This window comes from Musca autumnalis, unplaced genomic scaffold, assembly GCF_047663935.1.
Source record: "Musca autumnalis isolate F117 unplaced genomic scaffold, ASM4766393v1 scaffold_4, whole genome shotgun sequence".
Lineage (NCBI taxonomy): Eukaryota > Metazoa > Arthropoda > Insecta > Diptera > Muscidae > Musca > Musca autumnalis.
The window spans coordinates 101,222,522-101,240,011 of record NW_027411977.1 but is presented as its reverse complement, the minus strand read 5'-3'; the positions used below and the strand labels follow the sequence as shown (position 1 = coordinate 101,240,011).

The following is a 17,490-nucleotide window of genomic DNA, read 5'->3' as shown; positions in this document are numbered from 1 at the left end:
ACCTTCCTGTGTGTTTTATGATCCTATTTAATGTTACATATGTATATTAGGGCTATAACCAAAAAAATACCACCACATAGCCGTGTAGAGCATGGAAAACTATTATGAAATACGGCGTCAATTTTTCTCTAACGCGAAAAAAGTTTCCGCACCAAATGCATTGAAGTTCAGTAATGCATTTTTTAATTTTAGCTGTTATGACAACATATTTGCTTTTAATTAAATTTTTTATTTTTTTGTAATCTAATTAAAAATCATTATCAAAGCGTTCTGGACCAATTTGTTCTCAAATCGCGCCATTTCGGAGCATATTAGGAACTATTGATACTATTGCAATTTTTGCTTTTTCTTTATAAACTCGTGAATTTTATGTTTATATTTTTTGTACCTACCGGACAAAAGAATATGGGGTCATTTGCAACGAAGTCGCGAAAGTTACAGGCTGTTTTTGTTGACTTTGCCTGTGAGAATCGGATATGTTTTTTACAAAAATACAACACCAGTACCACTTGGGGAATTTTGTCCTAATAATGAAAACGCGTTTCTAAGATCGATTCGGTGAAAAAAGTTTCCGCGCCGACTGTAAATACTAAAACCCTTTTGATATTTTTTCTAATTATAATTTTAAATTTGCTTTGTTTGAATAAATATTCATAGACAAAAATACAATTTTCACAGGCAAAGTCATAAAAACTGTCTGTAACTTTCGCGAATTTGTTGCAAATGACACCATATTCTCTTGTCCCATAGGTACAATAAATATAAACATAAAATTCACGAGTTTATAAAGAAAAAACAAAAATTGCAATAGTGCCAAAAATTCCTAAAATGCTCCGAAATGGCGCGAATTGAGAACAAATTGGTCCAGAACGCTTTGATAATGATTTTTAATTAGATTACAAAAAAATAAAAAATTTAATTAAAAGCAAATATGTTGTCATAACAGCTAAACTGCGGAAACTTTTTTCGCGATAGAGAAAAAATTACACCTTTTTTCATAATAGTTTTTCATGCTCTACACGGCTATGTGGTGGTATTTTTGATATTTGCAAAAAAGTGCAAAAAGTTATATCCCTAATGTATATGTTTGTGGTTCTATAGCTTGTGTAAAATATGCATGTATTTGCTTTCAGTGACTCCAAAAAAATTACTCAACAATATAAATAACAAAGAAAAAAAAGCTTCAAGTTGGGCCGGCCAAAACTGAAGACGTATCTTTACATAATTTTAGCGTCCTATCTCAATTATTGTGGATGCTTGAGTGATTATCACAGACGGTCGTCGTCATTATCAAATGAATTGAAAATTGGTATTTAGTCTTCGATGGAAGTATAAAACATTCCAGAAGAGAATTAGGAGTATAGGTCCGCGTTACCATATTACCCCCTTAGAATGGTACCTCCCGAATTTCGGCATTTTGAAAGTTGTTGATAAAATTTGACGCTAAGTCTTCGTTTGGGGTAAAAAACTTTCCACCAGAAATTTGTCGGTATAGATCCAGGTCTTAATATAGCCCCCCATGAAAGTGTACCTCTCGATTTTCGGTAGTTTGATGGTTTTAGTGTCATTATCAAACTAACATGGATGCAATTTGGTATTTGGTCTTCAATGGGGGTATAAAATATTCCAGAAGAGAATTATCAGTGTATCTCCACTTTATCATATAGGCCCCATAGAAGAGTACAACTGTCCAAAAGAATTTGTTCGGTATAGGCCCAAGCTTACATATAGCCGCATAGAACGGTACTCCCGATTTTCGGCATTTTTGTAGTTTAGCCTCATTATTTTACCGAAATGTATGAACTTTGTTATTTAGTATTCGTGGTACAAAACATCCCTTGCAATAAATCAGACAGTACAGATCCACGCCTCAACTAAGATTTTTTGAAGATTTTACTCGCGTTTTGCTATCCAAATTGATTGTTAATTTGAATTTTGTGTTCACAGAAGATCGAAAACATACTTGCCAGAAACTATCCATGTATTTTTCTAGTCCTCATTTGCCCAGTTTTATGTATTCTGAGTTTTTTTTTTAATTTGGATTCAGAGAATACAAAAACTCAAACTTATTGGGATTTGCTACATTTTCTTTCTGAAGTGCAAGGCACATATATATTAGGTAGATACATGAATTAAAACAACTAACAAATTTACAAAAACAACATTGTTGTTATTGAAAATTAAATTTCAAAGATAATATTGAATAATAGGGACGTTCTAAAAATGTTTTCATGAAAAACATAATACATTTTAAAAATCCTTTAAAATAGAACAAATTTGGATCAATGTGTAAATATAAATCATTCAGAACTGTCGTAGGCCATTTTTATTACACGTTTAGGGTAAAAATAAGTATTTTAAATTCATAAAATAATTCATTTTGAAAACCAAATTAAAAAAAAAATAAAAATACAGCTAGTTGTCACTTCTACCTTATACAAATGTGCCTTGCTGAAGTTGGATGAAACTGGTTTTTTTTAAACTCTCAATGGGTAGGAAAATAATTAATAAAAGGTGAATTTCGTCAGTTAAGATATTCTACTTCTCCAAAGAATAAGTCATAACGTGGAGGGAGAACGCATTTCCTAGTTTCTGGAGTGCTGGGACGTGGTTTCCGAATAGCAGAAAATGGCAAAATTTGTCTTAATTCCCTTTGCTTCATGTTTCAATTAATATACTGGGTCCAGCCTTTCTGTTAATGCTGGTACTTTAAATCTGTTATCGTGGGGCTTGGAACCTACCTGATGTAGTTGCTTGTTGGAGTTTCACATACAAATGTCCGAATAAAGTATGTGAATGAATTTCAAATTTACACAAAATCTATTTAACCATTTCTGTTTGTCTGTGGTAATCACCATAGTTTCCCAATCACACGGCGGCGGGTTATTTCGTACCGGATTGACCCGAAACCATAGTATTTCGGCCAGCGCCTGCCAAACCAGCATCAAACCTATGCTTCTACATAGGTTTCATGCTGCTACAACAACAGCCATAGTTTTCTAAACATATTCTTTTCTATATATTGTTGGGTCTACAAAACATGTTAGGAGGAATGGACAGAAAATGTGTGGATATTGGTCAAAGACATATAACTTGCTGTTGCAAACCCCGAGCTGTGGTAATTCATAAAAATTATACATCTGTTGTGAGAATCAATTTTTTTTGAAAAAAAAATCAGATTTGTGCAGCAGGATATGCAAAGCTTTCGACAATGTTCTATGTCATTGAAACAACATTTTGTTCATGACGGAGTATGGAATAAATAGCACAATATGAGAATGTAGAGTGGAAGCAAACATGTACAGTTAGTCAACTTAATTATTGCAAAACCAAAATTATTACAAAATTTTAAATAAAACTTCATTTTATTGATATAAATAAATAAAATTTTTGATATTTTTGTTGACAGTACAATTCATACAGATGTTTATTAATATAATAAAATAAAAAACAGCTAAATTTCACTAAACATTTTCTTAAAATTAACAAAAATGAAAACAACTCATTATTTGCACTGTCAACTAAAGAATTGCAAAATCCACAACTTTTCAGTATTTTACGGTATTTTTCGAAAAGTTGGTTCTAATATTTCGTATGCTCACCTTTGGAATCAAAAACAGCTTGTAAACGTATCTGAATTTAATAAATAAGTTTCGTAATGTCATATTCCAATGGCATTTTTTGCCATTCTTCTTTATTGCATTTTATTTAGTCCCCCAGGTTAGTGGGCGGCCTATTCCCGACTTTTCCTTCAGGTGTACGCATGAATTGTCGATGGGGCTAATATTTAGACATTGGAACGGGGTGTAAATGACTTTGGTACAGTTGTATAACAACCAAGTCCTACATAAATTAGATTTATGCTTAGGGGCGTTGTCTTGGTAGTACTTATATTGCAATTTTCCAGGGCCAACAGGCCTAAATTTCTTGACGTTTTTGGTTAAATCATGTTTTGAAACATCTAAATAAACTTCATCTGTCATTGTTTCCTCCAAAATCTGGATGTTACCAACGTCACTGCTTGGTATACAACCCCATACCATAAATAACACTTTTCAGAACTTTACGGTATGTATTAAATTTTTGTTTTCCATGGCTGTAAAGGGGGTTTCGCAATACTTTTTGAGACCCATCGTGATAGTACAGCATAGTTTTGTCTCATCAGAAAATATAACGACATGCCAATACTGATGATGGCGTGAAAAGTTGTCTGTAACGAGTCTGAATAGTTTCTATATATTGTACTGGGAGGGCAATGGTTTTTACCTAGTCACTCGCGATGAGTGCTTGTTATTATGTAGCACTTTTCTGACTTTTCCATGTGACACACTTACTCCCAAATCATTTTTAATTAAAAAAATCAATTTTCTCGTGCTGATTTGGGCTCTTTCGTCAATTTCTTTAATCATACTCCTGTCAATTCGCGTGGTTACTATTTTGGGTCTGCCTTGTAACGCCTTCAGTTTGAGGTTGACTTCTTTCTCGGTGCGGTAAATGATGTCGTATACACCTCTCAGCTTACGAGAGGTGACTTTAAGGATTTCTCTTTCGGATTTGCCATTATTATAATTAGAATAGACCAAATGTAGCATATTTTCCAAAACCGTTTACCTGACTTTCTCTTTTTCTGAATATACTGTCTATGTTACACACACAAAAATTTATTTACGATCAGAAATTATGGATCTACATGTCCACATACCATAAAAGTCATAAAAATCCTTAATTGGAAAAAATCGCGGGGAAAATCCCACGATTTTATTGCACATTCATTCATTTTGCAATTATTTAGTTGACATCACAAAAACCAGGTACCTATCCATTTTGCCCGTTGTTTTTGTTATTTCCGACCGATTTCTGCATTTATTGGTTTGATGTTGTCATTAACAAGTAAATCAACAGATATTTACAAAAAGCCCAACATTATTGAAAGAATTACTTGTAGTAATTCCTAATTAAATATCTAAATTTTTAAAAATTCATCGATTGCAATAATATAGTTGACTAACTGTATATACATTAGGGTTATGACTTTTTCACAACCTCAGTTCCCTGTATCATATTTTGATGAGATTTTGCCTAAAATTAGATAAGATCTTAATTATAAGGTGACTCGTAAAAAAAGCTCACGCACAAAAAGCTTTTAAAATGTTCATATATGAGCTCATTATAAAACAAAACAAGCTTTAAAGCCACACGACATAACCAAAAGGACATAAGCTTTTGTTTCTCACCAATTTTATTGTCATATCATAACATATATGCATATCATTTTATCTATACTTATAAAAGAGTTCAGTAATGATGACTCACTGACTCACTGATTCACTGACTCACTGATTCACTGACTCACTGACTGACTGACTGATAATCAACGCCCAGACTAAACGGCTAAAGCTAGAATCTTGAAATTTTGGGTGAGGGTCACTCTTGGTCCGAAGGTGTCGGATAAGGCTGGCTTTTTGGAAATTCGAACTAGAACTGTACTAAAAGTACTAAAAGGTACTAAATATGGTACCCTTTGTATTAGGCAAACGCGTAGAGCTAGAATTCTGAAATTTGGAATGAGGTTCACTGATGGAGAGTTAGAAAGGTGTACCAAATGGTTTTTGGAAATTCGAACTATAAGTGTACGAAAAGTACTAAAAGTTACTAAAATTTAGTACTATTTGATATTACGTGAACGGATAGATCTAAAATCTTGAAATTTGGAATGAAAATCAAGGTTTAGAAGATGAGTTGATATAAGGAGGTGGTTTTGAAAATGTGTACTCATGTGTACGAATAGTACTAAATGGTACTAAATTTGGTACAATTTGAATTTGGGCGAACCGATAAAGTTGGAATTCTGAAATTTGGAATTACTATTACTGTTGGAGCGTAGGTTTGAGATATGGAGGTAGTTTTCGAAATTCGTACATATGGGTACGGAAGGTACTAAATAGTACCAAATAAGGTACAATTTGGATTTGGGGGAACGGATGGAGCTGGAATCCTGAAATTTGGAATTAGGATTACAGTCGGGGTGTAGGATAGAGGTATTTTGGAAATTCGTACTTTTGGGTACGAAAAGTACTAAATGGTACCAAATTTGGTACAATATGAATTTAAGTGATCGGATAGAGCTGGAATAGTGAAATTTGGAATTAAGATTTCTATTGGAGTGTGGGATTGGGATACTTTTGGAAATTCGTACTTATGGCAACGAAAAGTACTAAATGGTACCAAATTTGGTACAATTTGGATTTGGGTGATCAGATACATTTGGAATCCTGAAATTCGAAATTAAGATTACTTTTGGAGTGGTGGATAGAGGTAGGTTTGGAAATTCGGACCTATGGGAACAAAAAGTACTAAATGGTACTAAATTTGGTACAATTTGGATTACGGTAATCTGATGCAGCTGTAATTCTGAAATTTGGAATTAAGATTACTGTTGGCGTGTAGGATTGAGGTAGTTGTGGATATTCGTACTCTTGGGTACGAATAGTACCAAATTTGGTACAATTTGGATTTGGGTGAACGTATATAGCTGAAATTCCGAGATTTGGAATAAGGAGTACTATTGGAGTGTAGGATTGATAAAGTTTTGGAAATTTGTAGTTATGGGTAGGAAAAGTACTAAATAGTACTAAATTTGGTACAATTTGGATTTCAGTGATAGGATACATTTGGAATCGTGAAATTCGGAATTAAAATTGATATTGGAGTGTTGATAGAGGTAGGTTTAGAAATTCGTACTATGGATACGAATAGTACTAAATGGTACCAAATTTGGATTTGAGTTATCGGATGTATCTGGAATTCTGAAATTCGGAATTAAGCTTATTGTTTGAACATAGCACTGAGGTAGCTTTGAAAATTTGTACTTATGTATGTGTACGAAAAGTACTAAATGGTACCAAATCTGGTACAATTTGGATTTGGGTGAACAGATATAGCTGGAATCCCGAGATTCGGAATAAGGATTACTGTTGGTAAGTAGGATTGATGAAGTTTGTGAAATTTTTAGTTATGGGTACGATAAGTACTAAATGGTACCAAATTGTAATTTATGTGATCGGATACATTTGGAATCCTGAAATTCGGAATTACGATTACTGTTGGAGTGTTGAAAGAGGAAGGTTTGGAAATTCGTACTTTGGATACGAAAAGTACTAAATGGTATCGAATTTGGTACAATTTGGATTACGGTGATTGGATGCAGCTGTAATCCTTAATTTTGGAATTAAGATTACTGTTGGCTTGTAGGATTGAGGTAGTTCTAGAAATTCGTACTCATGGGTACGAAAGTACTAAATGGTACCAAATTTGGTACAAATTTGGAACGGATATAGCTGGAAACCCGATATTTGGAATAAGGAGTACTGTTGGAGTGTAGGATTGATAAAGTTTTGGAAATTTGTAGTTATGGGTAGGAAAAGTACTAAATAGTACTAAATTTGGTACAATTTGGATTTGAGCGAACGGATACATTTGGAATCGTGAAATTCGGAATTAAAATTGATGTTGGAGTGTTGATAGAGGTAGTTTTAGAAATTCGTACTATGGATACGAATAGTACTAAATGGTACCAAATTTGGATTTGAGTTATCGGATATATCTGGAATCCTGAAATTCGGAATTAAGCTTATTGTTTGAACATAGCACTGAGGTAGTTTTGAAAATTTGTACTTATGGGTACGAAAAGTACTAAATGGTACTAAATTTGGTACAATTTGGATTTCGGTGATCTGATGTAGCTGCCATCCTCAAGTTTGGAATTAAAATACCTGTTGAATTGTAGGATTGATAAAATTTTGGAAATTTTTAGTTATGGGTAGGAAAAGTACTAAATAGTACTAAATTTGGTACAATTTGGATTTGAGCGAACGGATAGAGTTGGAATCAAGAAATTTGGAATTAAGATTACTGTTGGAGTGTAGGATTGAGATATGGAAGTAGTTTTTGAAATTCGTACTTATGAGTACGAAAAGTACTAAATTTGGTACAATTTGGATTTGAGCGAAAGGCTAGAGCTGGAATCTTGAAGTTTGGAATTAAGATTACTGTTGGGGTGTAGGATTGAAGAAGTTTTGGAAATTCGTACTTATATGTATGAAAACTATTAAACGGTACTAAATTTGGTACAACTTGGATTTGAGCGAACGGGTAGAGCTAGAATCAAGAAATTTGGAATTAATATTACTGTTGGAGTGTAGGATTGAGATATGGAAGTAGTTTTGGAAATTCGTACTTATGAGTACGAAAAGTACTAAATTTGGTTCAATTTGGATTTGAGCGAACGGCTAGAGCTGGAATCTTGAAGTTTGGAATTAAGATTACTGTTGGGTGTAGGATTGAGAAAGTTTTGGTAATTCGTACTTATATGTACGAAAAGTACTAAACGGTACTATATTTGGTACAACTTGGATTTGAGCGAACGATTAGAGCTAGAATCTTGAATTTTGGAGTTAATATTATAGTTGGGGTTAGTTTTGGAAATGCGTACTTATGCTTACAAAAAGTACTACAATTTGTACAATTAGGATTTGGGTGAAATTATAGCGCTCGAATCCTAATATGTGGAATTAGGTACACTTAGGGGTACGAAATGGTTCCATGTATGGTACAATTTTGTATTAGATGAACGGATAGATCTGGATTCATGAGATTTGGAATTAAGATTACTGTTACCATTTGCTTATAACGTCCGATTTAAGAAATATGTGCCATAAATATACGAAAAGTTGTAAATAAGGATTTGGTACAATTTGTTATTGTGTAAAGGGAATTTTGAAATAATAGGAGGAGGTTCGTATTTATCTATTTACATGTTAACTACTAAATAGTTCTATAATTGGTTCTGGGGGAACAGATAGTGCTAGAAATGAGGATGGCCGTTGTTGGGTTAGGCCGTATTTGCGCTGAGAACCTCAATTAAACTATTTCAAAAAATGTGGATTGCTCTTGATGTGTAGGCGTGACGAAAATCGAACAAAAGTGGTACGTATTAGTACACAAAATGTTTCCACCATTCTTATTATATATTGTTTATTTGTTTTGTATATTTAACGCATACGAAGTAGCGGGCACTTTGCTAGTATCATATATAACTTTATTCCATATATCTTATCAATTGAAAGTGGTGTGTGCATGACCTTTTTCAATATCTAAATGGAATAAAAGTTATTTTAGTTATTAAAGGTCATTCATTCATGCAACAGGAAATAATTTTTTGAGAAAATTTCATTCTTTTTCGCTACAGGAAATCATTTTTGAGAAAAAAGATCAAAAATTCTTAACCCTAATATACATAAACTCGTACGTACATATGTATGTTCGTACATCCATAACAATGTATACGTTCAGCAAATCAATACTATGCGTATGCATATCCTGAAATGTATGCATTTGTATTGCATAATCAATATCAAAGATGTACGAATAAATAAACCCGAGCTAGGTCAGGACATATAGCACATACCTACACACGTGCCTGAAAACAGATATATGTATGTGTATGTGAAATATGGGTGTGAGCAACTTCCGCTTTGAGTATAGATCAAATTGTATATGTGTACACATGCAAATCACAGATTTGGAATCAGAACAAGAACGTATAATAGTTATAAATGTTTTCCTTTCGTTTCTATGGGGAATGTGTAACTATGGTTGGCATCTACTAGGAATTCTTCGAAACGATTATTACAGACGCATCAGTTTTCGGTAATGTGAAAAGAAGTGGGAATAATGGTCTTCTTTAAATCGTTAATACACTCCACACAAATGGTGGGTAATTTAAAAATTTCAATTACTAAACACTGAAATAGGTTTTTGTTGATGAAAGCATGGTAGAAATAATTTTTAAACCAACGAATACCGATTCATGTTATGTTAATGCAATGCGACTTACTTCTAATGGAAGTGTCCGAACTTGGCTGAAGTACTCAGCAAAAGTCGCCAACATTGCGCTGAGTTGTATTTTCGCAAACGTTGAAAATGTAATGCTGTCTGGCCTAGAACTGGAACCCTGGTATTCAGGGTACAATGTAAATTTCCTCCAGAACTCATTATAGAGTGGTTTCAAAAAATCGATGTCGGATTTTTTCATCCTAAAATGTTTAGTTTTGTTAAAAATTAAGATTGCCAAAGTTTGAACTTAATCGGAATATGTTAACACTTGCCACTGGGGCTTCAAAGTTTCAATGGACCCTTTATATAGCTAATATTAAAATCTGACCCGATTTTCAAATTTTTTTGTAGGATTACTTGTTTAGCCACTACAAAGAACTGGTTAACTGTTCTCATCGATTGGACAATAAACGTGGTCTGTAGAGTGATTTTATGAATATTCGCCTTTGGTCCCATACAAATTTTAAAGAAACCGCTCTAAAGACCACATTTATTGTCCAATCGATGAAAACAGTTTACCAGTTCTTTGTAGTGGCTAAACATGTAATCCTACAAAAAATTATGAAACTCGGGTCAGATTTTAATATTAGCTATATAAAGGGCCCATGGAAACTTTGAAGCCCCAGTGGCATGTGGTAACATATTCCGATTGAGCTCAAACTTTGGCAATCTTAATTTTTAACAAAACTAAACATTTCAGAAGGGTGCCGCATAAAAAATTCCGACATCGATTTCTTCCCTTTGAGTTAAAACCAGTCTAGTGTACACAAATTCATTATGTATTTTCCATCATTCACTCGCAGTATCTGCGGACAAACAATTTATGTTAATAATTGTTTTAAAAATTATGTACTTATGAGTTTCCAGTTTTTGTGGCAATTTTTGGACGTATGAATTAAACGGATTTGTTTTAGAGCTCAAAAGTGTTGCGAAGGAAGTACCTAAATGAATGGATCTTCAAAGTGCATTTCGGAAGCGGATCTTATTTTGGGAGTCATTACTCTCGACTGACCAACCGAAATTATAATTTAGATCTTTTGGACCATTATGTCTGGAAGCATGGAATTTCCCACGAAAAAGATAATATCGCTGTAAACAGGATTACGAAGACTTCGGTAAAAATATGCAAAGGATCCTTAATAAGACCTTAAACAACTGTGAACTGTTGTGAGAGAGGTACCCAAAGAAGTGGACCGATATGGCCAATTTTCGAACTTAAACTAAGTTTGGACAAATTAAAAGTTTATGCCAAATTGGTTGCTCCGTTAAAGAGATATCGCGCATACCACTTTAGCGAAAATTATTGAATGTTGGCGTTTTTTTAGGGTAAACAGCTCTAGGGCCATACAGCAAATTTCTCATTTTATTTAATTTGCTAGATGGCTTTATTGACCTGTTTATCGATACAGAGTCCTCGAAAAAGGGAACTGATGAAGTTGTTTGGTGACAACTGAAACTATAGTATTCCCTACCCTTCGCCCGCAACTAATCAATTTCATATCCACTTTAAAATATTTTGTTGTTATTCAAACAATTGAATTACAACAAAATATGGACTCAAGCTGAAATAAACACAAAGATGGAAAATTATTGAAGTTTAAGGTTTGAGTTACTGGAAAAGGCGCTGAGAACATCCTGTTGCAAAAAACTCAAGAGCAAAATGGAGTTTGAGAGCAGTGCTTAAAATGCAAAGGAGTGGATCGATATAATCAATTTTCGAAACGATGAACCAAATCGGTTACTCCCTTCGAAAGTTAATGTGTCCACAATTTTTGCGAAAGCTGTTGATGTTTTTTTTGTGGAGGTACCCGACATAGTTGACTGGTATGTCCCATTGATCTTGATCTGTGTTTGGACTGATTTTGGATCGAATCGGTAGATCCATTCAAATAGTATCGTGCGCCCCAGCCAGACAGACGAACATGGCTAAACCGACTACAAATTGCCTGCAACGGATTTTGTACAAACATACTGGGGATCTAAAATCATTATTCGATGAAGTACATTTTGGTCCCAATAAAGTGTATATGGGCAAAACTGCCAATTATTTCATATTCCATTTCCAAAAAATTGAAGTTTTTCTTTTCGCGCTACATTAACGATTTTTGGTACATAGGTTCAGAAAAAATTCCCCAGTACAAATCCGCTCGCGAGCAAATTTTTGGTTGTTGCGGACAAATGTTATCGCGGTTTTACTTCTGCTTTTAAGAAAAAATTATAATAAACACGCAAAATATTTTATTGAGCACAATTGTCACTAAAAAGTTATCACGAAGTGACGTCATTAAGTAGATTGCATAATATTTGTAAAATGTTACTCAGCATTCGCGGAATTTACAAAAAATTGACAAAATTTTAAATTTAATCCGAATTTTTTGAAAATATAGGTCCATTAACCCGTCAAAAATTACAAAAAAAGTAACAATTTTAAAGAAAGACTTCACGGGGAATCGAATGAGACCAAACTTATAATCATCGGGATAGTAGTTAGGATATTATAGCCAAAATAAGCACATATTTGTGTTACAAAAAACAAATTTTGGTTTGGAATAATAGTTTTCACATGCATTCTAGTGTTGAAAATATTGGAAAATTCTATAGGAGTACTTCTTTTATTTTTCTTGAAACTCCCAAGAAAATGGGCGGATTTTGCTTTATCTACATTCACATAGAAGGTTTCCCATTGAGGAAAGTTATCGGGTTGTTGAAATAAATCATTAGACTTCTTAAACGGAAATAGAGTTCAAATAAACCACTTTAACTTATATACATTATTAAAATATGTGTAAATCGCGTAAGTATCAAAATCGTTTTGTCCGCATGTGATTTTCATGTACAGCAAGACCATATCTTTTAATTTGTATATATTTTTCGAAATATAATTTGGACGCTAAGATGTAGCATCTTCTGCATCTTAGCATTAAAAAACCTATAAAACATCGCTAATTTGCGCAAAGTTCATACAATTTCGTTCCGCATCCGGTTTTAGTGTCACCATGAAAATCTGCATCGATATATACCTATTCCAAGGCAATCAGTCAAGAACCGTGGATGTAGCATCACACACTACTTTTGGGATAAAATGAATGTAGTTCCCTTATCAGTGAAGTTTTTAAATCTCTGTTTCCGCAAAAAGGAAGATGCTGCACTAGTTTTTTCATAGCAGTGCAAGCGGCCGACAGAATCCGCGATAAAATGCGCGATATTTTCAAAAACAATATTAGGTGATTTTCCTACCTTGGAATTTCTCCTATCTCGCGTTTTACTAGATGGATTTTAACGAGTAATGATTTATTAGATCCGCAACGTAAAAATCCAAAATTTGCAATCATGCACGAGTAAATCAAATGCCAATTGTAAAAATTAGACCCGAAATATATGATTTTTAGAAATTTGTTCGCACAAAATTTTCGTATTTGGATACAGATTTCTCTGAAGCTGTGTAGGCTACATTCACGACACATATATGAAATAAATCAGAATCGTGAGTTCTTCATTCCTATATATGATTTTTTGAAAAACCTGTTTGCGGAACGAAATTATTAGAAAATTTCAAAAAACACTTAAAATCTGGCTTCAAAATGTCAGCATCATTTAATGGTAGACGCAGATCAAATTTTGAAAAGTTATACGTTGGTGGGATGATCCTTATTTAGTTGGCTTCTACTTTCACTTTGACAGGAAAATCGGCAAAAATGTGGTTTAATCACAAATCGAGAGAAAACAAAAAAAGTCACGTTGGCTTCAACCCATTTTTACCCATTTTTTAACATAAATATGGCCACAGCTTCCACGCAAATCAACTTTGAAGGCCAATATTTTTTGCCAATTCTAAAAACATTTCATTTTATCCAAAAGCATTTAAATTGTACAATATACAACCACTATTCGCGAGTTATAAAGGGGTAAACCCTGGCTTCAACGATGTTAAATTTTCAATAATTTTGCCCATATATATTAGTCTAAAGGTTGAGGGTATAAAAACATTTAAGTTCAATGGAAAAATAAGTTTCCTTTCATTTATGAAAGTACTAAACTCATCCGCCACGACAATTTTTGGTGGAAACGTTTCGTGACCACTAGCAACCTCAACGGTCAAACTACCGCTATTCCAGAAAATGTAGCTAAAATTCTCAAAATACCAAAAATCGGAAGGAACCGTTATATGGGACTATACCAAAATATAAATCCATGTTCACAAGTTTTGATGGAGAAGTTTTGTGACCACTTGAAACCTCAAGTATGTATTTCGGTCAAAAAATGTAGCTAAATCTTCAAATACCTAATATCGGGACATACCGCTATACCTAAACATGACCCTGTGTTAACAATTATGGGTGATATAGCAAAATATGGACCTATGTTGACTATTTTTGGTGGAGAAGTTTCCTGACTTCAGGGAGCCTCAAATGTCATATTACTGCTACTTTGATGAAAATGTTGCTAAAATTCTCAAACCACCTGAAATCGGGAGGCACCATTATATGGGGGCACTATCAAAACATGTAGGACCTGTGTTGAAAATTGTAGATGTAGAAATTTTGCTACTACAGGAAACCTCAAATTTCAAGTAATAAATAAGGTTAAATTCTCAAAGTACCGAAAATCGGAAGATATTGTTATATGGTGTATATACCAAAACATGCACCTATGTCGAACAATTTTTGAGGGAAAGTTCTGTGACCATGTGGGGTCCTCAAATTTCAAATAACAGGTAGTGCGGTCAAAAAATTTAGCTAAGATCCACAAAATACTTAAAACCGTTATATAGGGTATATACGAAAACAGGGACCTATGTTGACAATTTTTGTTGGAAGAATTTCGTGACTTCAGGGCACCGCAAATGTCAAATTACAGCTATTTCGATAAAAATTTAGCTGTCAAACTATCGAAAATCGAAAGGTACCGTTATATGAGGGCTATAGGAAGAGATGCACCCAAGTCGACAATTTTTGGTGAAGAAGTTTAGTGAATGCCGCTATGTCGGCAAAAAATGTACCTAAAGTTCTCAACATGCCGAAAATCGGGTGATACCTTTACATGGGGGGTAGAACATAACAGTTATTCGGCCAAAAAAATCTAACTAAAGTTCTCAACATGCCGAAAATCGCGAAGTATGGACTGTTATATGGAGGCTATACCAAAACGTGGGTCGTTATAACCCTTCTTCGAAATTGACCTGCCTATGGCAAAAAGTCACTCGGGTGCAAAATATAGCGATCCAGCTCAATTATTGATGGCGCTAGAGTGATTACAACAGACGGTCATGGCTAGGTCGACTCACAATTTTATTCTGATGAAGAATACAAATGATATGAATGATTATTTAAATTTCATTACAACGGAAACAAACTTAATATACCCTTCGTAATATTGAGGAGAATATAATATCTGTCATTCTTAAACTTTCAAAATAAATTAAATCGAGAGGTAGCGCCAAAAGATGTTATACGAAAACATGAACTTATTTTGATCGTATTCTGCGTCGAGACTTTATATCCATTGAGAATACAAATTTGAAAGTTGCATCCACTTCAGTAGGGAAATATAGCAAAACTCCTAGAAATACCTTACATGCGGTGGTATTGTAATACAGTATCCCTACTAAAACATTGACCCCAGATAAACATCAAATCTGGATGTACCGTTCTATGGGAACTTTATTAAAGCTTGCACCATCGCCGACAATTCTTTGTAGGAATGATTTATACCCCTAGCGAATACTACATACAAATTTTCGATTTCAATTTCAATTCTTTCTTTATTGTATAAAATATTAATATCGTAGACAAGAGCTTAGAAATTTATAAATCCTTTTTTACTTTATAATTATTTAAAAAATTTAACTATAATAGAGTAGATAAGCTAATACTACATACAAACATTTATGCAACTTCTGTTCGATAATCTGGTAAAATATTTCAAAATTCCTTAAAAAGGTGGCGGGGAAATGTCAAAACGTGGACCAATGCTAAGGATTCTCTGAAGAAATGTTTGATACCACTAGTGGAAACTAAATAACAAATTTCAGCTACTTCGGCTGGATAATTGTCTTCAAACCTAAATCTTCAAAATACTTTAAATCAGTCGGTGGTAAGAACCTTCAAAACAATGCCGGGCCTACATTTACTACAGCTTCAACTGTACAATTTATTTTTGTAAATATTTTATATCATATTTTGTATTTTTAATATCTACTTACGTCTTTCATGTTGATATTGTGTCTGCTGTGGCGGCATACCACTGCCATCGTAAATGCTTGTCGCCTGAAAAATGAAATGAAAATGGAAAAAAGTTTTGACATTTTAATAAACTGAAATATTTGCATAAATAATTTGGTTAGTAATTAATAAATAATAAAATTTTTCATCACTCCGTTTACATTAAAATTTTTGTATGTATGTATTACTCATATACATACATATTTATTTTATCAATATCATCATCAAATGTGGTATAGAAAACAGTTTAAAAATATGAGTGTATGTATGTTGATAACTATTTATAAATAGCAAAATTATTTTCGTTAGGAAAACGCTGACCCAATTGCAGGATTAATATACATATACACAGCTGGTAGCGAACAAAAAGATACATACATAAATAAATAAACCGGTATATTTATATATTACACACATGTCGATGAGAGTTCAATGAACTTCTTTTTCTACTGGCACATTTATAAATAAAGATAGACAAAATGTTGGAAAGAATATGTCGGAATAGTATTAGTACCATTGTCGGCTATTTAAGTCTTCCTGAGGTAATTTCCAATATTGATTGACATGAGGCTGCAAAAATAAAGCTGGGAGTATTACGAAATTTCAGTCAACAGGTCAAGCAAAAAGAGACCTGTTGGACGTCCCAACGAATCGAGGAGCGATTATTTATTCGGAACACTTTATTGTGCCATACTAGTGCGACATGACTACGTAGACAACATGAGCGGTAATCACCACGTTTGAGAAAATGAGGAATAGTCCGCCAAACTGGGTCCACCGTAAACAGTAACAACATCATGTTGACACTGCGAAGTGATCAGAAGAACAGCAGGCAAGTTGTTGAGTTTAAAAACTAGAACTCATATCATAACATAAACAAAATCGTTTGAATACGATTTTATAACACTCTTGGATTAAATGAACATGACCTAAAAAGGAGAGCTCATCAAATCTATTTCCCAACAATTATATGAAAAATATAATAGCGTGGGACACATTTTAAGATAATTCATACCCAATTATACACATTGAGGTCTTTAAATGAGAAATTAAATGTATAGTGTACCACCTATCCCAAAACTATTGACAATACTTGTTGTATTTTAACATGCTGTACACTGCACATTTTGTATGTGGTTGCGGTTGAAGTGTCTATATGCCATAGACTGTTTCGTTAGATGGTGGCTTGAATAAATACTTGCAAGAATTCATGTTAGATTTTGTAAGCGTATACTGTATTTTGGACATACTAGTTTGTTGTCTGCAATTTGGTTGGCATATATACAAATATTTGATTTTGGCACATAATACAACGGATATTATGAAATATATATTTTTTTGGGGTTTCTTCATCTATGAACTTTTAAGAATCCGC

The 17,490-nt window shown here is 33.5% G+C and overlaps 1 protein-coding gene across 21 annotated transcripts in view; it reads right to left on the bottom strand.

Annotated features, from left to right (window-relative positions):
* The window catches only part of LOC141404308 (uncharacterized), a 1,008,861-nt gene that overhangs the window by 460,431 nt on the left and 530,940 nt on the right, over positions 1 to 17,490 (bottom strand). For all 21 annotated transcript variants that reach the window (XM_073987798.1, XM_073987800.1, XM_073987780.1 and 18 more), the window contains one exon: positions 16,097 to 16,160. In XM_073987798.1, the coding sequence (XP_073843899.1) occupies positions 16,097 to 16,160 (64 nt within the window). The remainder of the gene's footprint in view (positions 1 to 16,096; positions 16,161 to 17,490) is intronic.